The 24,069-nt window shown below is 38.1% G+C and overlaps 1 protein-coding gene across 1 annotated transcript in view; it reads left to right on the top strand.

The window, feature by feature from the left end:
* LOC120534371 (thyrotropin-releasing hormone-degrading ectoenzyme-like) overlaps positions 1 to 24,069 on the top strand; it is a 922,228-nt gene that overhangs the window by 57,798 nt on the left and 840,361 nt on the right. The window contains exon 3 of the mRNA XM_039761915.1: positions 17,452 to 17,578. Within this exon, the coding sequence (XP_039617849.1) occupies positions 17,452 to 17,578 (127 nt within the window). The remainder of the gene's footprint in view (positions 1 to 17,451; positions 17,579 to 24,069) is intronic.

The following is a 24,069-nucleotide window of genomic DNA, read 5'->3' as shown; positions in this document are numbered from 1 at the left end:
CAAACAAAACATCTATTTCCAGGAATCTTCCAGATTTCTTCCACAGTATACTAAACTCTCTTACTGCGCCTAAACTCCTGGTGAGGGTCACCCAACTAAACTCCTAACTGACTTATTCTACTTGGAAAATTAGCAAAGTATTTGAAAAGTGAGTGAGAGAAAAAACATTGTCAGAAATCAGAAAAGAAGTCAAATGCGAGACAAAAATCAAAGTCAATAAATATAAGCATGAGCTGAAAACCTAAGAAGAGTTAAGAGTATTTGAATTGTAATGCACAAATGGATTGTTTATTGAATCCTCAAATTCAGATGGGACGTGAACTTTTTGATGACCTTTGAAACCCGCTGTCTTGTCACCAAAGGTCATGACCTCTGAGGATACACATAAATGTATTCCTAGTGAAAAGAGCACAAAACAGCTGAAAGCGTAATGAACAAAGCTAGTGGTGAAAATGGCCCAAATGGATATATATATATATTGTGAACGCTGGTCCCAGCACAGACAGATGGACGACATGTTTTCACCCAACACACTTTATTTACACTATTTACAAAGGTTGTGCTCACGTGCACCCCCAGTGCCTCTTGCACTGATTCCCCCAAAGTCCAGGGCCCACAGTCTCTTTGCCTTTGTCCTGGCCGCCTCCCGTCCTCTCTCTCCAGCTCAGTCCTTCTGCCTCCCGACTTCCACCGCTGACTGGAGGGAGGCGGCCCCTTTTATGGGGAGCCGGATGGGCTCCAGCTGCTTCCCGGCACTTAACAGCGGCCACACCCCTGTGTGGCGGAAGTGCCGGCCGTGCACCCGGAAGCCATCTGTGTCTCGCCGGTCGTCTTCCCCCCGGCACTTCCTGGTGTGGCGGAAGTGCCGGGCTCCCGGAATAAACAGGCACTGGGCGCCGCCTGGCGGTGGCCACGGGTCCCTACAGGGCTGGGCTTCCAAGCCCTGTACCCGAGGCCCCCTGTCTAACCAGGACGGACGCCCCCACTCGTTCTGGAGGAGGCACATGCCCTCCTCCGGTCCTCTAAGGCGTCCCGGCCGGGCTCCATCCCCGGCCGAGGGCCACACGGGATGAACCGGCATCGGGGCACCGCCTGGCGGTAACCACGGGCCCCTACAGGGTAGGGCTTCCATGCCCTCGACCCGTGGCTCCCAATAGAACCATGACGGACGCCCCCTTGCGGTCTGGAGGAGGCACAAGCCCTCCTCACGTCCTCCTATATAGTAAAAGAAGCACAACAACACAAACGTTAAGGGTTGGGGAATCCAGAATCCGTCCCCGTATACTGTAGAGCCAATGATTTGAAATTACAATCAGTTCACAAAGGTGTAACACAGACATTGAATTGGAGAAAACACAGAGCATTTATGAGGTGGGAACGGAAATGGGATAGCCGGGAAAGGAGGCGCTGGGGATCTTGGGATGCGTGACATCATCAAAGGAGGACTGGAGGAAAGAAAGGGAACCCGGACTTCAGGTTAAGGTGGTGTTTTCTCGTCTTTTCTGTTAAAATGAAAGAGATCGGTTAGTACACCGTCTTCGTCCCCTGCCTTGTGGTTTTGTGCTGCTCTTCGAGTTTTTCAGCTACTCCCTAATCGCTCATGTGTGACTATATATATATATATATATATATATATATTTATATATATAAAATCAAAATCAAGCCACCAGTATAACAGTCATACTGATTCATACGATATGACAAACACAAAACAAGTCTCAAGTCTTGCAAAATGGTTAAGGATTACTCACAAAAACAATTACATAAAAGCACAATTCATAACATGAGTCACCTGGCTGAGGTGGAGGAGCTTCTTTTGTGGCAGTTCTGAAAGTACTTCTGTTGCTGCAACATTGCTCCCAAAAAAGCATTTCTAGGTGAGATGGAAATTGCTCCTGAGAACAGGGAAGATTCCCCCCAACAGCACCCAAATTCCCCAGTAGTGGCACCCACTGCAAACTACAGTTCCCATACAGCCCCATGGGAACACAATAAGAGGGATGCTGCCACCCAACAGACTAGAGGAACATATGTCTACCCCTGTCTCTCTGCTATAACGGCCATCTGTCTGGCTGAGTAAGGATGCAGCATCCAACCAAAATATATATAATATACAGCATTTTGAATACATATGCATTTCTAAGGTGCAATACTCAGAAAATTCTGTTTTCTCTTTACATTTCCTTTATGCCTTTCCCATCACAGTATTTTTGTGGCTCTAATTTGTTATTCATCCCTGATGATCAATTGAGTGCCAGGCATAATTTTTACGCCTGTCCTTATCACCTGCCACATCGCTGTGACTAATTCATTTAATAGGCGGATATTTAATTTAATAAAGCATGTGCTGCACAGTAAATCTCATTCTGTTACCTCAATAAAAAAAAAAGACTGTATGAGCGTGTAACTCATGGAGTGACATCACTTACTGTACATTTCTTTGCCTTCAACTCTTTAAAAAGGCTATTTACTAGCCACAAAGTGCATTACGTAGTAATCCATGTATCAAAATGCAATGTTGCTTCACTAAGTAATTATTCAGCCAAAAGACATGGCTAAACTTGACCCAGCAGAATTCTTTCATTTAAATAGCAAATCGCTTGCTCATGAACATCTAGTAAAAGCTAAGGGGGAATATATTCAGGAAGGAAAGCATGAAACATTTCTTCATACAAAGGATCATAGAAATATGATTAAAGCAAACAAACAGACAAACAAATCACATGATTAAAGTGGAGAGGCTGACAACTTAAAAAAGTGTCTAGAAAAGATAAAGAGGTTAACTAAGATATTAGATAACCAAACACACTAGAGAGGATAAATGGCCTCCTCCTATTTGTCATACTTCTTATATTCGTATGCTCTTATTACAAGATCTTGGAACAGTGGAGCATCCCAAGACAACATGAGATGAAAGGCATAAGCAAACCAGTAAAGGGTGCCACGAAATTTTGAATTCAAGCCCCACCCAAATAAAAGAGATATACATCAGGACAGCCTCCTGTAAAATGTTACTTTATCTACTATATAATAAAACGCTAAGGTTTGTGTATATGGTTTCTCAGAGCAATCTGATTGGTCATTTTGACTTTGGTGTGATTGATTAGTTTGGCTTTGGTGACACATTTGAAACAAGAAATGCAAGCGTGAGATACACATGGGGGAGTGAAAGAGTATGAGCCATGCTGAGAGGGTCGCCTTCAAAGACAGAAAAGGCACCTCGCAAATAATTATAGTCTGAGATGCATGCATTACTCGAGAGGAATCACCGGTGAAGAGACATTCACACACACACATCCATGAATATGGAGGAAAGGTGCTGAAAGTACACGTAGGGCAAGGGATAGAGAATATCTTTTTATGTTTTCTGTTAACTGTTTGTGACAGCTACTTTGGATAGTGTAGCATAAAACAGTAAATAACAAACAAATGTTCAGCACAGAACCCAGCATGCTTACTTTTGAATTAAACTAATGAATTCTAGACAAGCTATGAAAACAATTCTGAACAGATCCTTATAAACAGAATTTGTTTTTTCCCATTAGAGACAATAATGAAGATTTCCCACTGCCTGATAGAAGGTGGATTTTGATTTGATTATTTGCAAAAAAATCTGTCGGTGTGTACGTAATTCAATATAGAATACTAGCTGTGTAAGCCTGTGCTGTAAAAAGTCCAGGGTCCTAGAAACTATTGAAATCATCAGACAAAAAAATGAAACGTAGTGAGGTCAGGTAATTGAAAGCAACTACTCTGGGCATCTCTCTCCTAGGAGGTTTAATTTTGCTGACATTCTCGCCTTGCTTGTGTATTAGCAGCTAAGCAAGTTTCTCTCTTTTCTCAGCTGTTTCACTTTGGCAACAGAGTCACTTTCTTTGAGCTTCATGCTGTAGCCTCACACTTCTGGGCCCTTCTTTGAGCTTCATGCTGTAGCCTCGCAATTCCAGGCTGGACAGACAGACAGACGCACACACTTCCACGAGTAGACGTTTATAGATAAGATTATAACTCATTTCTTATAGCATACTTTAACCCTATCTGGAATTACTCCTGTAATCGGAGATGAGTGGATGCAGATCTAATCTCATGTCACCATACCATCCATTATTGTAATTTTATGCTACTATTTGGTTATGTATTATAACAACAATAAAATGAATACATAACATTCTCCACCTCTCTTAATATATTTTACAGTACAACAGGCTGGAGCCTAACCAAGCAGTATCAGGAAGGAGGCAGGAACCAGCCTCACAAGCACATACAGTGGTGTGAAAAACTATTTGCCCCCTTCCTGATTTCTTATTCTTTTGCATGTTTGTCACACAAAATGTTTCTGATCATCAAACACATTTAACCATTAGTCAAATATAACACAAGTAAACACAAAATGCAGTTTTTAAATGATGGTTTTTATTATTTAGGGAGAAAAAAAATCCAAACCTACATGGCCCTGTGTGAAAAAGTAATTGCCCCTTGTTAAAAAATAACCTAACTGTGGTATATCACACCTGAGTTCAATTTCCGTAGCCACCCCCAGGCCTGATTACTGCCACACCTGTTTCAATCAAGAAATCACTTAAATAGGAGCTGCCCGACACAGAGAAGTAGACCAAAAGCACCTCAAAAGCTAGACATCATGCCAAGATCCAAAGAAATTCAGGAACAAATGAGAACAGAAGTAATTGAGATCTATCAGTCTGGTAAAGGTTATAAAGCCATTTCTAAAGCTTTGGGACTCCAGCGAACCACAGTGAGAGCCATTATCCACAAATGGCAAAAACATGGAACAGTGGTGAACCTTCCCAGGAGTGGCCGGCCGACCAAAATTACCCCAAGAGTGCAGAGACGACTCATCCGAGAGGTCACAAAAGACCCCAGGACAACGTCTAAAAAACTGCAGGTCTCAGTTGCCTCAATTAAGGTCAGTGTTCACGACTCCACCATAAGAAAGAGACTGGGCAAAAATGGCCTGCATGGCAGATTTCCAAGACACAAACCACTGTTAAGTAAAAAGAACATTAGGGCTCGTCTCAATTTTGCTAAGAAACATCTCAATGATTGCCAAGACTTTTGGGAAAATACCTTGTGGACTGATGAGACAAAAGTTGAACTTTTGGAAGGCAAATGTCCGTTACATCTGGCGTAAAAGGAACACAGCATTTCAGAAAAAGAACATCCTACCAACAGTCAAATATGGTGGTGGTAGTGTGATGGTCTGGGGTTGTTTTGCTGCTTCAGGACCTGGAAGGCTTGCTGTGATAGATGGAACCATGAATTCTACTGTCTACCAAAAAATCCTGAAGGAGAATGTCCGGCCTTCTGTTCGTCAACTCAAGCTGAAGCGATCTTGGGTGCTGCAACAGGACAATGACCCAAAACACACCAGCAAATCCACCTCTGAATGGCTGAAGAAAAACAAAATGAAGACTTTGGAGTGGCCTAGTCAAAGTCCTGACCTGAATCCAATTGAGATGCTATGGCATGACCTTAAAAAGGCGGTTCATGCTAGAAAACCCTCAAATAAAGCTGAATTACAACAATTCTGCAAAGATGAGTGGGCCAAAATTCCTCCAGAGTGCTGTAAAAGACTCATTGCAAGTTATCGCAAACGCTTGATTGCAGTTATTGCTGCTAAATTTGGCCCAACCTGTTATTAGGTTCAGGGGGCAATTACTTTTTCACACAGGGCCATGTAGGTTTGGATTTTTTCTCCCTAAATAATAAAACCATCATTTAAAAACTGCATTTTGTGTTTACTTGTGTTATATTTGACTAATGGTTAAATGTGTTTGATGATCAGAAACATTTTGTGTGACAAACATGCAAAAGAATAAGAAATCAGGAAGGGGGCAAATAGTTTTTCACACCACTGTATTCACGCTCACACAACTATATTCACGTGTGCCCAATTTTTGAATTGTCAATCAAATTACTACACACTACATTTTGGGGGAAATCTGGTGTAGCTGGAGGAAACATTTCACAATATGGGTACAACTGTGAAACTCTACCCACAAGTAGGTTTTAAAACCAGGAAGCTGAATCTGTGAGGCAGTAGTGCTAACCATTGACCCCACCATGCCAGTAATGATGATGATGATGATGATGACGATGATGATGAACAAGAAATAATTTTCTTGTGTTGAACTGCCATCCAATCTGGAGTTAGCTCCTGCTTTGCACCCAATGCTTCTGACATTGGCTTCACCACCCTCTCACTTTAAAAATGGAGCTGAACAAATGAACAGGTCAATACAATTATGTCCTTGATGTCTTTTTCTGTTATGTAGCTCAATTAATGTGTTTCACTTTTGGATCACATTGTATGAGAAATGACTCACCCTTGTACTTTTAGGTATACTGTATTTAGAGAGAGAGGTTGGACACATGCACTGATAGCACGTTACCGCATCCACTACACGATGAACCATCTGGATTGGGCAATTAGAGATGTACTAGCAAATCCTCCAGATGTTGTAGTGAAGAAACCTGCAGAATAAACTCACTGAAATGATATTCTGGGCAACATCAAGAACACAATCTAGATTAGTGATGTTGAAGATCTATGTGTGTGTTGATTTCACTTTCCATGACAGAGCAAAGGCATGCGTAAGATGAAGAGAGGTTCTGCCTTGCAGAAGCTGAACTGGATGTAATCTTCAACCATCCTGTAAAGTATGCCAGGAAGGCTGACATATAAGAAGAGACAAGCTTTCTTGATGAATTGGAGTAATCTAATAGCACAACATAGTCCAGGCAGTGGAGGATAACCACCTGTAAGGAGATACATCAAGTGATGTTTTGAGAAAGTTTGGATTCTCTGATAGTTTAGGAAACTACAAGAAGGTCACTATTGTCATGTTCTGGAAAAAACATCGAGATTATCAAAGAATAACACCCATGTCCATGCAGCTCTTCAATGTGAGGATAAGTTCACCAAGCAACAAAAGTTTTTTTTGAGTTGAAGAGAAAATGTCTTTTCAAAAGATGTAATCAGGAGACATATTGCAATCTTCCAGAAAAATATGTGCAGACTAAATGAGATGAAGGAACATAGCAAGAGCATTTAGGAGTTCTATAATGAATGGGTTACAATAATCCATCACCAGCACATAGATAGATAGATAGATAGATAGATAGATAGATAGATAGATAGATAGATAGATAGATAGATAGATAGATAGATAGATAGATAGATAGATAGATAGATAGATAGATAGATAGATAGATAGATAGATAGATAGATAGATAGATAGATAGATAGAACAATCATTATTAATAAAGGAAGAAACTTAAAAATAAAACAAAATTCCTGACTTGGCCATCCCAGTCCCAGTGAGACATTATACAGACATATTGCTGTTTGTATAAAGAAGCCCCATTGTGTTTCTTGATTCATTAGCTGGAAGTCCTCAGTGTTGTTGTGTCAGAGAGAGGATGTGCAGCATAGTTCATAATGGCACTTATTTCTGTTTTCATTTAGCTTGTTGAATTGGTGGGCCACTTTTGAAATGATGTTACCAGCCCAGCACACTACAGCATAGGAAATCTCAGTGGTCATCACAGAGTTACAGAAAATGATGTCACTTCCCACATTAAAGGAACACAGTCTCCTAAGAAAAAGAGTCTGCTCTGCCCTTTCTCATTAGTTCCTCTGTGTTCTGAGACCAGTACTACCTGTCACAGGCAGACAGACAGAGAGACAGACGGACAGACAGACAGACAGATATTTAGAGATTTATTTATAGTGTTCCTCCCAAATGTTATAGAGGAGGAATCTATATTAATGTATTCTGGACAAACCCTGGAAATTTCATGCAGCTGATGCTTATAGCACTCTTCACTTTTGTTATTCTCAGTAAGATGGTAGAATCACTTTACAGTGTTGGCCTTGGTGTGACATAAGGAACTTTTCTCTTTGTTAAGGCTAAACTGCAGCTAATATTTACCCATTAATGGAGAAATATCCATCAAGTAGTCTGACATTCAAGTGAAAAGTTTTCTCATGCATGCATGCCAGTTTGTTTAGACTTTGTGTGCTGTTTGCCAGTGGTAATTTGCACAGTTGTCGAGCTTTGTTTGACAACTCACACTGATTCCTGATTTTCTTGTATCAGATATTAGATTAGCTTGTTTGACTATTCCTTAGAAAACTATTGTATTATTTAATCATCACCTGCTTGACCACAATTCTGATTTCTCTGAGGAAGCAAATTGTGATTATTATTTATTTATTTTTATAATAACATCTGGTGCAAAGTAAAATAATTCACATTGACTTAGTTAAGGGGACGATTAATGATCCTGAGATCCCACATAAGATGCTAATTATTTTCTTTGAGAGAAAAACATGCATTCAAGATGCTGGATAAAAAAACAGGTTTCTACAACATGACTAGTGTCTTCAGAATAGCATGAAATAGGAGACACCATGCTGAGGTAATGATAGGGCTCAGGGAGCTGGCCTATAATGACAAAAGGAAGGAAACCAACTGTCAGGCTCAGTGGGCAGCTAAGTCAATTTATCCTTTTTTTTCCTCTTCTCAGCTCTTCTGTCTTCCTTCTGGTTGCCCTAGCTAATTGCATTTGTGGAACCTATTACTTGTTCTGTTGCTGGTAGAATGCATGTTCTGGCAAGTCAAGTGTTTCATTTTAGAAATCAACTCTCGTCTCATCTCTGCTGCTTTTTTGGAAAAATGGACTGTTTCTCATATTTACTTCTCATATTTCTCTCTTTTTTTTTTTTTGCTAATTGCTTTGTTTAGGACAGTCTTTATGGTTTGTGTTATTTTTGTTTTGCTCAGATTAGCTATTTGTCAAAAGAGGTACTAATTTCTAGTCTCTCTGGTCTGGTTAAGTCTAGTAAGTGCTTGCACTGTCAACTGCCAATGCACTTGTCAATGGGAAGCATTTTGAGTTCCTGTGTCTTTTTATTGTTTTAAGAATGTAGGTGTATTAGGTTATAACATCCACATTGTCCAAGATTTGTTACGTGTCGCCCATGCTCACAAACTCTAATACAATGAGCACCCTATTATAATATCAATTCAGTGTTTCCATACCAGTATTGAGCTAAAGAACTCCTATGAACAAGAAGCGTATAGCTGAAATAGAAATTCTCAATCATAATGATTTAGACGTTCATGCCTAATACACCAATGTAAAGTATTCATAGTGTAGTAAGCAGGATCTGGTGCTTCACTCTCTCAACCAATAGAAACTCAACAAGAATAAAGACAAATATCTGGAAGAAGCTCAGTGTTATATAGGAAAGCAGACTCAAGTATATTTCTGGTTTTGAGGCTTAACTGGTTGAATTCTAGAAAAGCAAAGAATTCATAAGGAGGGGTACAGCTCTGTTGTGAAGCAAAGAAATGTAAAAAGGGTGAGAAGAGTGACATTGGTGTGCTGCAGGGAAGTAAGGAAGAGACCAAAGGGCGGGGAAGACTACAGGTCAGACAACGGAAAAGGAAGATGGATGAGGGAGCTGACTTGAAAGGTTGAGGGGTGTGGTGAATTCTAAAACGTCTGGTAATCAAAAGGGAGCTGAATGAAAGTCTGGAGGGAAGGTTTCACACTGAGGTCAAGTCATCTCTATAACTTTCAATGGCTAACGATGAGGCCATGAAGGGCATAGTACTCTAGACTTTATTTACTTTTTACCTTATGTAAAATGACTAAATTAAGCAACATAATTATAAACAGGGTTGACACCACAAACAGTATTTATGGGGCTTCAGCCATTCCTAGGAATGCCAATGCCACTACCTGCCCCATCTCAAAAAAAGCCACTAGGTAAGATATTATTAGGCTGCCACAGTTTTTTTCCACACATTTCTAGTGAGAGTTTTTTTTTTTTTTTCATTTAGCTCAAACATAAATATGTTTAACTTCACTGCAACTGTATTTGTCCAAAATGTCTAAGGTTCTGAAGCTTTAGAACTTCATGGAACAATTCAGGCACCAGTTTACAAATAATTCCAATCTAAATATCTTCATTTTACAAGTTTTACTAAACTTCTGAGCAAATGGTTCACACAAAAATAGAGAAAAAAATTATATTTCTAAGAAAAGAATAGTTCTTGTTTAAAGAAAGTTCTGTTTAAAGGTTACTTATCTTGTTTCATTTCTCTCTATATATGGTCAGACAGTCATACTTTTAAATGTTCTTTAAAAGTTTTAAGCTTTAAAATGTTTTAAGATTTTAAAGGTTTAAAGGTTGCAGAAATATCAGAAGACAATCAGAAAACTGTATGCCAAAGTTCTATTTTTAAGCTAAACTAACAATCCATGCTTCCAAGCTGGCTTAATTAACACTTTGTTTTTACAGGACTAGTTAAAGTCTATTTCTTGTTAACTCAATGAGGGTAAAAGATTATACCATACGATAAGTAACTATGAGAAACTGATAATCTATTGGAATTAGCTGGCACTATTTGTCTTTTACATGAACTTTCTACGATTGGCTCTTACATTCACAATAAAAGCTTTTGTCAAGAGTGAGACGGTTGGTTCTCAGCTCCTGTTGGAACTTTTTCTCCTCATGAGAGCAACCCATTTGAATGCTTTCTAAGTTCACCCTGCTTGCAAGTATGTTTGGGAATAATTAAAACATAAAACAAAAAATGAAATAGCCTCACATTGGTACCCACCCCAAAACCCTGTACGTCTCCCCAGTCTAACCCAACCCAGCACTATGGGAGTAGTTCCAGTTGATCCTGATGAGCCACCTGGAACAAAGGTGTAACATAAAAGGAGCTGCCTCGCTCCATTCGAGGAGCCAGAGTCGGGAGGAAGATGGACGAAATTGCTTTAGGCTCTTCATGCTCTGTGTCTCTACTGACCCTTGAGTTCCTGTTTCATGCCCTTCCCTTTGCTGCCGAAGATCACGTGAACAACCAATATAATTTGCACACAGAACCGATGTTTTGCATATGCAAAGTTGTGATAGGGTGCGCACGCATAACCAGTAAGTTTTGTATGAGAAACCAACACAGTACACACATACAACCAATAGAGTTCAAGCGCAAAACCGGCATGTTACCCACATGAAACCAGTATAATACGTGCATGAAACCAATATAATATATACACAAATCTGTTGTTAGACTGCCACTTAACGCAAACCAATATAGTCCATATGCAAACTAATAACATGCGAGTGTACAGAGATGCAGTTCACTCACAAACCAATAACAAATACACTGGAACCAGTGATATACACACGCAAATCAATATAGTGCTTATGCAAAGTAGTGCTATGCATATACAAACAGATATAGCTCACGCACAAACCGATAAATATATGGACAAGAACCAATATAGTTAATATGAATGAAACCAGTATTGTACACATGCAAACCAATTAAGTATGCACGTAAGCTAATAGTAAATATTCATAAACCAATAGTGTTCACATGTAAACCAATAGATTACGCACAAAAATATATGATTTATGGCCTGTTTGGCCCCTCATAAATAACCAAACTTATTTGGTTATTTATTTGGAAAATAAAATAATTTATTTGGAAATTTTCCAGGAATTTTTAAAGTTTTCAATACTAGAGGACCTTAAACTAATCAGGTTCTTGCCACTATCCACAATCTAAGATGAAGATTGTTTCTTTGATGCCTGATTTCATGCCATTGCATTAATGACACAGTCATTGCATAGCTGTCGAAAGCACACGTCTAAGAACAGATTGGTGCAACATGACAACAGCCCCACAAAATGGTGATGTTCACCAAAAAATAAAATTATGGTGTGGTGAACATTTAATGAAATGAAAATAAAAATAAATTTTGATGAATATACATCAAAATAGAAAAATGATAAGAAAGACTTAATTCTTTAGAGTAAAAAAATTGTATAATGTATAATTGTATAATGTATTTATAAGAATCATGTATCATAACTGAAAGAGGGAACAATACAACTGGATCACAGTGACAGGCAAGTAGAGAGCTTGGCGTTCTCATAAACACCTCTGAATACTTCTACACATCCAAGGCAGAAAAGAGCTAAATTTGGAATATTTATGTGTGAGACTGCCAATATATAAAATGAGCATGACTCTTGTTGAAATAAAACACATATAGTTAATCAGTCTTTCTTCTGTATTATGTTGTAAACTATAACATTTCCTTGTATAACATTTTTACAACTTCTAAGTGTATTGCAAATGAAACCCTAATCTATACTAATAAAAGGCAAAGCCTTTACTGACTGACTGACTCACTCACTCACTAATCAATCTCTAATCACTCAATCACTAAATCTCCAACTTCCCATGTAGGCAGAATGCTGAAATTTAGCAGGCTCATTCCCTACCGGTTACTTACAAAAGTTAAGCAGGTTTCATTTCAAAATTCTACGCATAACGGTCATAATTTAATCCTACTTACGTACATATATACGTCCATAGCCTGCAGCTCGGTTGCCGTGTGAGGCAGCGTTGTGTCCCCCATTACCACACCTCCCACAAAGTTGGCTGCCTGCCTATCTTGCGTCCCCCATCCTCACTCCTCCCTCGTAATTGACTGCCTGCTCATATAAGGCCGTCCGTTGCTCCGGTCTCTTCATTCCCTTCTTTGCTTCGCCACGGTATTCACATCTCGATGAAGCCGGTTGTATGCTTACAACGCTTGACAGATAGCGAATGTCACTTCAACACAACTCCTGCAAATACTAACATAACAAACCATGAAACTTAAACCGATTATGACAGCAACAATCCAAGCTGTGAGAAAACAGTAAAAAGGAGGCGTGTCAGACGTCGTGGTACATTTTCTGATGCAGCTAGACGGAAACAACTTCATGACGCTGCCGCCAAATAATCGCTGAAAAATCCACAAGTTAATAGACATGCTGTCACTAAATACTCGCAGGCAAATCCACAAGTTCATAGAAACGCTGTCACTAAATACTTGCAGAAAAATCCAGAAGTTCATAGAAACGCTGTTGCTAAATACTCGCAGGCAAATCCACAAGTTCATAGAAACGCTGTCGCTAAATACTCGCAGGCAAATCCACAAGTTCATACCGGGAATGCCTGTTAAACATCTTAGATTCACAAGTACCAATTTGGGTAGTGAACACTTCAATGAATGAAATCTGTTATCTTTACAACGGTTGACAAACACCGAATGTAACTTGAACACAACACATCCTCCAAATACGAACCTGATTGAAAGAAATAATGATAATCAAATCCTTGATGACAGCAACACTCATAAAAGTCACAAAACAATTACATTGACAATCATGTTACGTTATTTTTAAAATGTTTCCTTTTCTTTTTCATTACTTCTTTAACACACTACTTCTCCGCTGCGAAGCGCGGGTATTTTGCTAGTTGTACATAAACTTGATCTTTATCTAACAGCTGCCTCAAAACTCAGTGGACAAAGAGGTAAATTCTAAAAATGGAGACTAGAGACACATCAATATTTTTAAGGTCATCTAGTATGCTATTTTTAGAGGTGTGGTCCACTATGAGTGAATGTGGATAAGTACAAGGAAGTACATGGTGTTAACTGCTTTGTCCTTGACACTGACATAATTGTATAAGGCACCTCACCACCCTGTATTAATCAAAAAAACAAACAGCAATGAATGGAATGATCTCTTAACAAACATAGCAAATGGCACATTCTCTCATCTTTTAACGACTTACTGTATTCCTGTAGTTAATTTCTTTACCAAAATTGAAATTGTCTGTAATTCAACACTGACAATTTGTGAAGGATAAATTATTTTCTTAAAGGAAGGTTCAAGAAGAGGGCAGCTCTCCTTCAATTATTCATTTGTTCATTCAATCATTCAAGCTCATTTCATTCAATTAAGCTCAGCTATTTATAGCCAGGCAGAACTCACTCTCTTGAGTACATATTTTCTAAACACCTTCTCCTTCTCCTCCTTCTCCTTCATTGCTTTTGCAACAACTCTTCACTTGAGTGAGTGTTTCTTTCAGATGGTCTGATCATCAGCTGGTTATCTTCCAGCTTCCCCTTCCAATGTAAGGAGCTATTCACTAAACCTTTGACATATTAAAATTCTGTACTTTTTTATATTTTGAAGAGGACAATTAAAAGAATTAGTGACAAATATAGGTGTTGTAAGAGAATGTGTTGGTAGGTTTATGTAAATTTCTGTAAATTAAAAAATAAAAGTAGCAAAATAAAAATGAATTCTCCTCAACTGTTAAACAGGAATTTTTAATTGGGATTATTATTTATTTATTTTCCCAAAACTTAAAAAAATTCAATTCAATTTATTTTTGTAAAGTGATCTTCACTGAGTGCAGGCCAAGTGTGCAGTGCCAAATTCACGGGTGGATGTCAATATAATAATAATACTAATACTAAAACTACTACTACTACTACTAATAATAATAATTATAATACATTTTATTTATATAGCACCCTTACAAATTACTAATCCCATAATGAGAACACATAAAGCCACAGATTTGTACCTATAGACAGGAAACACAGTGGTTCAAATCATAAATGGAGCCCTGCAAAATCTGTCCATTCATTAATTATTGACCTTTTGAAATCAAAAAGAAAAGTCATATAGTTACTTCTACTGGGTGGTACATAAGGAATTGTTTTTTATATTTAATTTTGGTAGTTATCTGTCTGTGTGCTTGCTTTGTGGAAGACAAATTGTATTCATTGGACCATTGTGTTTTGATTGTGGAGATGTATGCTCATACAGACTCTTTCAAAGTGAAGTGAGTAATTTAATGAATAATGTCCCATTGTGAGTGTTCAGGAGCTGCTGAAAAAGTGGCGTATTGCTGGTTTCCATAATCAATGCTAAAACTAAAACTAAGAAATCAGCTTTGCAGACGGCAGGGAGAGATGTGTTTAAAATTCGACATGAAGATTATCACAATAGATCAGTCGCTCATAATGGCTATGTTTTCATGTACTCCATAATTAGTGGCCTACTTTTTCCTGAGCCAAGTCACTCTTACATTAAACTGCAATCAAACTAATGATGTAAATACAAAAACATAATGTATGTGGAGCAAAAGTCTGTCTGCACCTTTATGTGCAAGAAAACCAACAGAGTGCATGTTTTGTCATGTAAAAGTGTTGGGAAGCACCTCTCCTGAAAATCTCTTACCGGCACAGATGCTTTTTAATGTGGATCTACAGTGGACTGTTTACTTCTCTTTTACTCTGAGCTTTATAGCGATTAGGGTATACAGCCAGCGCTAAATTCTATATCATACTACTGCGTCAATTCTATACAGCCCTCACTTAATTCTATATCATACTGCTGTATCAATTATATACAGCCAAACTTTATTCCAAATGGTTCTACCATAATAGTTTTATTCAACCCACACTTTATTCTGTATAATGCTACTGTATCAATTCTATTGGAGCGTCTATCTCACCAGCTGACATAATGCACTTAGTCCCAGTTGAAGTAAAGATGGAAGTGCAAACCAGAAAAGCAGAAAAGTAAGTAATTTTAAAATTATAATGTTGAAAATACTATTATTTCATAATCTTATATGTTAAGCAAAAGCAGATAAGTTGTGGCAATCCCCACCATGCAACCTGTTAGTGCTAGCTGTTTAGTCTTCCGGGTGGCTCTGTTCTTGACCTTGGTGTCTTAACCACTTCTGCACTACACATGTACTTCAGCCAAGACGGTGGTGGAAAAATCTTATAAAGCTGTTTGTTCTGCATGGTTGCTCTGTCCCTGAGGGGCCTAAATCTTGCCCAACCACTTGTCTTTCATTTTGGACTCATAAAACTGCATTCATATGTCTTTGGTGACAGCCAGCTTCAAATGACAGAGTTCATAAAACTAACTTACACTTCTGACGTCAGAAGTGACTTCATGTATTGTCAGCAGATTTCTTCTAACATTTAAGCAACCAACTTAACTCATTTCCAAAGGTATTGCAGTTGTTTTTTTTTTTCTTCTGAGTAACCAGCTTTACCCCATTTTTCAAAGACAAATACAAATATCAGAAGCTACAAATTGATAAATAACCATTCATAACAGAAGAGAATATTATCAAAATCCATCACTTCAGTGATGAGTTTCAGGAGATAAAATGCATTTTGTGCCGGCCTGAACTCGAGTCATTTCTGTTAGCTTCATTCCTGAGCAATAGCAATCTAATGGAATACCTTATCACTTATGTTTCAAAATTAAAGATGTCTCATACAACACATTAATCAAGCCCCTGGCATGCATAAAGTGTGCTGATTCTAGAGTCATTTTATTACCCAAGCAAATAATTCCTCTCTGGATCGCTTTTCCATAAGGTTTGTTTCTCGGACTCTGTCATATCAAGTTGTTTACCTTCTTTTCACTTCTTGACTTCCGCCATTGGTAGATGAGCCCCCATAAAACTCTGAGAAACCATAATTCTTGTGAATACTTCCTGTCTTTGATGACTCTCAGAATTCCACCTACACCAAATGGCTGCCATTTATTGTCTAGGAAATGTTTTACTGAGCAACCGAAGAGTAGCTAACCAATCAGACCAAAGCCAATCTGCTCAATAAGTTTGCTCCTACAAGCAACATGTTTCTTTTCCAAAGAGAGAAATGGAATGACCCAGTGTACAATAAATGTCCTCCTCTGACATAAGTGTTTCACCCCTGTGATCAGTGACTTCATACTTAAAACATTATTTCTGTGCTATGTTTAAAGTTATGTTTAATTTATTAAAATATGATTTTGTATTTTAAAGGCCCATACTACATAATGTTGAGGTGTCCATTTTTAATGACCATTATGAATGTGAAATAAAATGCACAAGTAACAAATAACTTCTCTTTAAAGCTATGTATTCAAAAATTCAGAGATGCAAAGAAACATGGCATTCTCAAACCCACTTTATACAGTTCTAGGACATGGGGAGTTTATTTTGGCAGCTTTGGATTTAGAGCAAGAACAAGAACTGGATGGAACACCAGTGCATCACAGTATCCATGTATGTTTACATCCACATGGGGCCAATATAGGAGTTGTCGATTAACCTGTCACACATGTCTTTGGGATATGAGAAGAGCACCAGACCACCCTGAGAACAATCCCAAAAAAACCAAAAGGGAATTGTGGAGACACAAAGAGCATATGGGTGTGGAGTTCAAACCCCAGGCATTGGATCAGTGAGACAACATCACTAACTTTTTTGTCGTACAGCATAAACATTAATATTATTAAAGTGTTATTTTCCAGCAAGAAAGGCCAAAAACGCTGGAGTCATTCCAATTTTGATATATAAATGATGTGCTGCTAGTAGCCATTGAAAAACAGCCATTACATTGTTGAACACCCTCCTCAGTTTCACCTCATAATAAGTTAGCTGCACTTAAGGCGAATGTTAGGGAATACTGTAATCTCCAATTGGCCATATTCTTCTGTTATCAATCACATTTTTCTTTCCTTGTGTCATTTCTTTAAAGATTCGTCTCTATGCCAGACCTGACGCAATCCAAAGAGGATCTGGAGATTATGCTCTGCATATAACAAAGAGACTTCTGGAATTTTATGAGGACTATTTTAAAGTGAAGTACTCCTTGCCCAAGCTTGGTAAGTTTACAAAAATGTGTTGCTTAATGGAAGGCATTTCTTGTTTTACTGCATATGTACACTGAAAGATACCAGACAAATAAATGCTGAGTTTTTAAACTTAAAAAAAGGGTTAAACCATGAAAACAAAGAAAGCATAAAATCAATTTAAAGCCTTCAAAGAAAATCTCCGTTTATTCAGATTATATAAGGTGCCATCTGGGTGATGGGTGCAATGGCAGTTGCATGCCCTCAGGAATGCGTGCGTGCCTGCTGTCCCAAGAAAAGATGTCAGGCGTGATGCATCTGAAGTGAGCTTGTAGCTGTGGCCTGGAAACAATTGCAGGAATAGAGCAGAACCCAGCTCTTTTGTTGTTCACGGTCCACTTTGTGTGAGCCAGAGGCAAGGCAACATGGCAACAGATGATGGGGCGGCTGCAGAGCTGTCATTTGGAAAGGCTGAGCAGCTGGTCAGTTTGAAGTTGAAGGTAAAAAGGGGAAAGATTTTCTTTGTTTTAATATCACCATTAATGAGTTCTGGATTGAGGAATGAAGGGGCTAGCGGTCATTGTGTTGGCTTCCTGATCTACAAAAGTGATGTACCATCATCAGTCATGTAGTTAGACAAGAATCCCCAGTCATACATAGAGTACTCCTTGCATGTTTCTCTTAGGAAATTAATTACAACAAAAAAAATGTACAAACAAACCTGAGAGATTGTTTTTAACGGATGAATAAATTGGTTCATTATTGAACTGGCCAGTTATTCAATAGCTGACTAACTGATTAATTGTTCATCTATTAACAGTTAATTACCTAAGTGATTAATGAATTGGATGAGTGACTGGTTACAAGTATGCAAATTAATCAACCAATTAATGAATAAATGCTATAAAGGCTACCTAATTACATATTTAATTAATTAGTTGTTTGATAAATAAATAAGTGAATGCTTTTTGCTTATATTTACATAAGTTCAAACTATCCATCCATCCATTCATTCATTCTGAGATCTGATGAATTTGTGTCAGTGTTGGATGTGGAGCCAATAAAAGCTGACCCTGGGCAGGGTGTCAGTCCATGGCAGGCCTCCTTCATGAACTCATCCACACTCACATAGGACAACTAACTAGGATGTCTTTGGAGATGAGGGAAGATCACCTGAGTACCCCAAGATAAACTCACACAGACACTGCGAGAACGTGCAAAACCCACCCTGACAGAAACCACGAGCAGGATACAAATCCAGGAAGCTGGATCCATGAGGTGGCAGCAGTACCCACCATATCATATACTGTATGTAGACATTATTAAATATATTATGCTTACATAATAAGGTATTTAGTAAAATATAAGATATGATTCTGAAGAAATCTTTCACAACCAGACATCTTGGCATGTTATGCCATTTGCAGAAGTCTTTTAACCCTTAATTTCATACCATTCTCCAACAAAGCGCAAAGCACAGTTTAGGGTACCTGGAGAAAAAAAAAAACTCTTAAGGAGAGTCCTTTCTCTGAAAAAAATAAGCAAAGGTTAACTCCTTTTGGATTATTTTCTTCAGTTTTTATATTTTTTTTATTTTTTTTTTCTCCAGCCGTCTGGAGTTTTTTTTTAGTTAGTTTTCTGTCCACCCTGGCCATCGGGCCTTACTTATTCTATGTTAATTAATGTTGACTTATTTTTATTTTTTATTGTGTCTTCTATTTTTCTATTCTTCATTTTGTAAAGCACTTTGAGCTACATTTTTCTTGTATGAAAATGTGCTATATAAATAAAAGTTGTTGTTTTTATGCCTTGACATGGGCCTAACTTAAAAGGGCTGTCCATATGTCATCTTGGCTGGTAATTTAGTCCCTCCACTTCTTGACCTGTTGTCTACAACTTCCAGCGCCTACTTGCAATGAATAGAGGAAAGTACAACAGGCATCCGTAACTCCCAGCCCTCTTTTAGTGGTCTCCCCTGTATCTCCAGAACATTTGGTTCAATGTGAGGGATCAAACTTTGAGCAGGCACACTTGCTTACTTTTTTGCCTCTGAGTGGCACACAGTTGTCCATTGGATCCTATCCTTCAGTACTGCTACCGCTCACTTTGAGTCTTTCCCTCTTTCTCAGAATAGCAGCTCCATAGACACCACCCTGGTCAGCCCTCCTTTTGGCCATCTTCCTTCTGGCCTTATCTCCCGAGCTTGCTTTGGAAACCGATCAGATGGATTATAATGACATGACCTTGGCTCTTACCTCAGCCTCTCTATTGACACCTTGTCCATTAATAGCAATTGAGTTTATTATTAATTGTGTCTCTTGAGATTCATCCATAACATCTTCATTGAGAGCTTTCATAATTAGAAGTGTATAAAGATACTGTATTCTCTTGCCTTACCATTATACTCATTTCATTGGAGATAATCAGTTTAAGGAGCATTTTTTCCTTTTTCATGCTCTTTGATGGTTTTGTAAATATGTTACTGGTTAGAAGAGAGGCAATCTTCAATGTAGTTTCCACATTTCTATGACTATGGCAATATACAGTATAAAAAGTAATATTCTCAGAATTGCTTAATCTATATTTACAATTATGGGGGACCTGAACCTTTCTAGATGCAATAGGCTCAAGATAAGAACTAAATCTAGATATAGTTCCAGTCCATAGTGGAGCACGCGCACACTCTCCCAAATTTGTATCTAACAAATAAATTAACTTGGACATCTTTGGGAACGTGAGAGTAAACCTGAGAGCCAGGAGAAAAACCAACTCAGACATAGGAAGAATATACATCTACTGTATACTGCATGGAGAAAAATAGTAGTAGCAGGAACACATTCACAGTCTACTGAAGAGCTGGAGAAACGCCTGCCTCCCCACTTATTTTGTAAGTATGAATAATGTGTTGAAAGGTCTATCATTGACAATACCACTCTCTCAGGGACTTCCTAATCATATATTGCTATTCCAGTGAATCATGTGGGTCCATGAACTACTTTTCATCATCCACCCATCTTTTACCTCCCTTCCTCTCTCCCTCTCTTTCACTCTCCTTCTACTCATTCCTTCTATCATTTCCATCTTTGAAATAGGCTCTTGGGTCATTTATGACAGCCATGGAACATGGGGGGGGGTCACTTTAAATACTATACATGGTAGAAGACTAGCCCTGCCATGTTTCTTCTTCAATGGGGAAGCAACAAACCCACCTATAAGACTGAATGTTGGTGGCACATTCCTCATTTTCATCTTAGTTGAATTTTGCACAAAGAGAAACAAATATGAAAAAGGTTGATAATAACTTGGTAATTCATCAATGGCTGTTTTTATATTGCGGCTTCTCTTCTTGGTTTATGATTCTACTAATTTCTGCCAGCACAGAGTTTCTGACCTATGGGTTCATAAAATAAATCACCAAGAAGTACTTAGGTGATCTTCAAAACCTGACTTAATGTTGTATTGGAGAAATTAGTTGAATAGGACTGACAAGATTTATTTGGATGAATGGTCTGGTTTTGTCAAAGGTACTCTAATATTCTAAATCAATCAGTAACTTAGATGTAACTATGAATGGGGAGATTAAACAGCCAAACCATTCTAGGTGCAAGAGGTCAGTTTATGTTGTGAACAGAGTTTGGAAAAGAGACAGACTGTTTAATTATTATTGACTTGTATTATGGTGAGGAAGTGGATAAAGGATAGAATCTTAAGTGAAATCTGTACAGGACACTGTGATACTAGACTGGTTTAAAAGGGCTACCATGTTCACTAATTTAATATGCTGCTACTAGTGTGCCATAGACCTCTATTATGTATAGCATGTTATCTGTCATTCAAATGACCATACTGTATGTCTATCTATCTATCTATCTATCTATCTATCTATCTATCTATCTATCTATCTATCTGTTTTCTGCTTGGCTCTAGAATATTAGAATTCCTACATGTGTTTACTTTCAATAAAAAAGCAAGAAAACAGTTTGTAGTACAGTACATATAACAATGTAAAATATTAAAAATCAAATATGTTTTAATGTATAGATGCAAAAGATTTTATGTCAAACAGCTACAGTGTTTGGAAATTTTATTCATTTTAAGATTGTATAATGTTACTAAAAATGCAATCCAGCACTTTGAGTTTGGATATTGACTTTCTGTCAAGCAGCATTAGTGTGAATTACAGTTGGTGTGATGTGGTAGGCTTTGACTACTAAGTTTTTAAACACAGTGCTTGATATCTTTTTGACTTGCAGAGCAAATTGTAAAAGGTGTGCTGGTTTTCAGTGCCATAAATTTTGAAATATGCTTGACACTAAAGTACACTACAATATACTTAATAGCAGTTTATAACAATATTTTTTACAAAGAACAAATTAGAGAATTTCTGTTTGTTTCTTTCTCTTTATGGATTGATACATAGATAGATAAATTTGAAACAATATTTATTTATTTATCACATTTGATGTAGCTCAAAGTGCTTTATAAAGCACATATGAAGAAAGAAAAGTTTATAATAAATAAAAATATAAAAATAAGATTAGGCAATACTAAATAACAAAGAATAAAGTAATGTCCAAGGGCTGGGTGGACAGGAAAAACAAAACAAAACAAAACAAAAAAAAATCCAGAGGGCTAGAAAAAAAAACAAAATCTGCAGGGGTTCTGAGGCCACAAGACCACCCAGTCCCCACTGAATGGCACTGTATGATAGATAGATAGATAGATAGATAGATAGATAGATAGATTAAAACATATTTGATTTTTAATATTTTACATTGTTATATGTACTGTACTACAAACTGTTTTCTTGCTTTTTTATTGAAAGTAAACACATGTAGGAATTCTAATATTCTACAGCCAAGCAGCAAATAGATAGATAGATAGATAGATAGATAGAGAAAGGCACTATATAATAAATAGAAAGACACTATTAGATAGATAGATAGATAGATAGATAGATAGATAGATAGATAGATAGATAGATAGATAGATAGATAGATAGATAGATAGATAGATAGATAGATAGATAGATAGATAGATAGATAGAACACCCTGTATTTAATCACATAACAAAAGGATACTCTGACTCACTTAGTGGAGATGGGACAGCTTCTTTTATGTTGAGAAACCTAACCTAGTCCAACACCTTTGGTTAAAAAGGGACAACAATGTCTTTAGCAACTCGGATGCCTCAGGTATTTCAGGCAGCCCTCCCAACTACTAAAGGACTCCTTTACATCCATAGTTGAAAGTATTCTGACAGGAAGTATCTCTGCCTGGTTTAGGAGCAGCACCTAGCAGATAGTGGTGTGGCCAGCTGAATGCATCACTGGGTGTGCACACCCTGACTTCGAGGACATCTGCACCAAGTGATGTCAGGCCAAAAAAAGAAAAATATCAATGATAGCAGCCATCCCAACAATGGCCTCTTTTGTGTGCAGTGGTCAGTCCAGTTCAGTGAGACCGAGGAGGATTTTTTTTTACCACAGGCCATCCGCAAGTGTCTAGAAATACGTGATACACTATTGTTAACTCTCTCACATTAAGCTATTTATGTTTTTTTTATTTAGTTATTATTTATTATGTATCACATATGTTACATTCTAATAGTCATTTCTGATATTTATAAAGTCCTGTATCATTGTTATTGTCCTTTTCTTATTCTTCTTAAAGGCGTAGTTATTGGAGTTGAGCAACTAAGCATTTCACTACATGTTGTCAAATTACCAGACAAATGCCACAGAGAAGGTTTGGGGCAGCCACCCGTATACTTGAAATTGGGCTGCAAAGTAGGCAATTAAATGCGAGTTGTTTATAGATTCGAGTCCAAAACAGAACTGACTGGATGAAACAAAATGGCAGTTTTATGGTCATCATCATATCTTATCATGCCACTGCTGTATCCAGGTAAGAGCGGCGTCATTAGCTTCCTTAACATCTTCATTGGTACTTGTAGGGCCTCGGGAACATTCATGGAGAATGTGGTCCATTGTTTGGGTGGGTTCACCACAGGGTCATTCAGCACTTGTTGTGAAGCCCCATCTAAATAGGTTGTCCCTTGTTTTGTCCACCTTTGACCTAGCTCGGTTAAGCGCGACCCAGTCTTTCCTAGAGAGGGATGTTCCATTGGGTAGATGCTCTTGAGGTGTAGTAAGAGCTTTAGTGTAGAATGAACTGCTTTGGATTAAGGTGTTCCACTGTGGCGAAACTGTGACGAGAAGGTAGTTGGCAATTTACCTCCTGGTGATGGTGAAGTGAGTATCTGGTGTCCATTAGTTGCTTGAACCTTTCTACTCTTGAACTACTTTCTCGTCATATATGGGGAGGTGCAATCCCGGCCAGCCTGTATAAAGCAGGAAGGCACGTTGTTCGCAATGTGTCAGTGATGATTCGCCATGCACTATTTAGCTCAGGGTCAACCTTGTTGGCATGGGTTGACCTAGCCCACACTGGTGCACAATACTTTGCTGTTGAATAACAGAGTGCCATGGCTGTTGATCGCAGGGTCTTAGAGTCTGCTCCCC

The sequence above is a fragment of the Polypterus senegalus genome, chromosome 8 (assembly GCF_016835505.1).
Source record: "Polypterus senegalus isolate Bchr_013 chromosome 8, ASM1683550v1, whole genome shotgun sequence".
NCBI lineage: Eukaryota > Metazoa > Chordata > Cladistia > Polypteriformes > Polypteridae > Polypterus > Polypterus senegalus.
The sequence above is the reverse complement of the archived record's forward strand: the minus strand, read 5'-3'. Positions and strand labels throughout refer to the sequence as shown.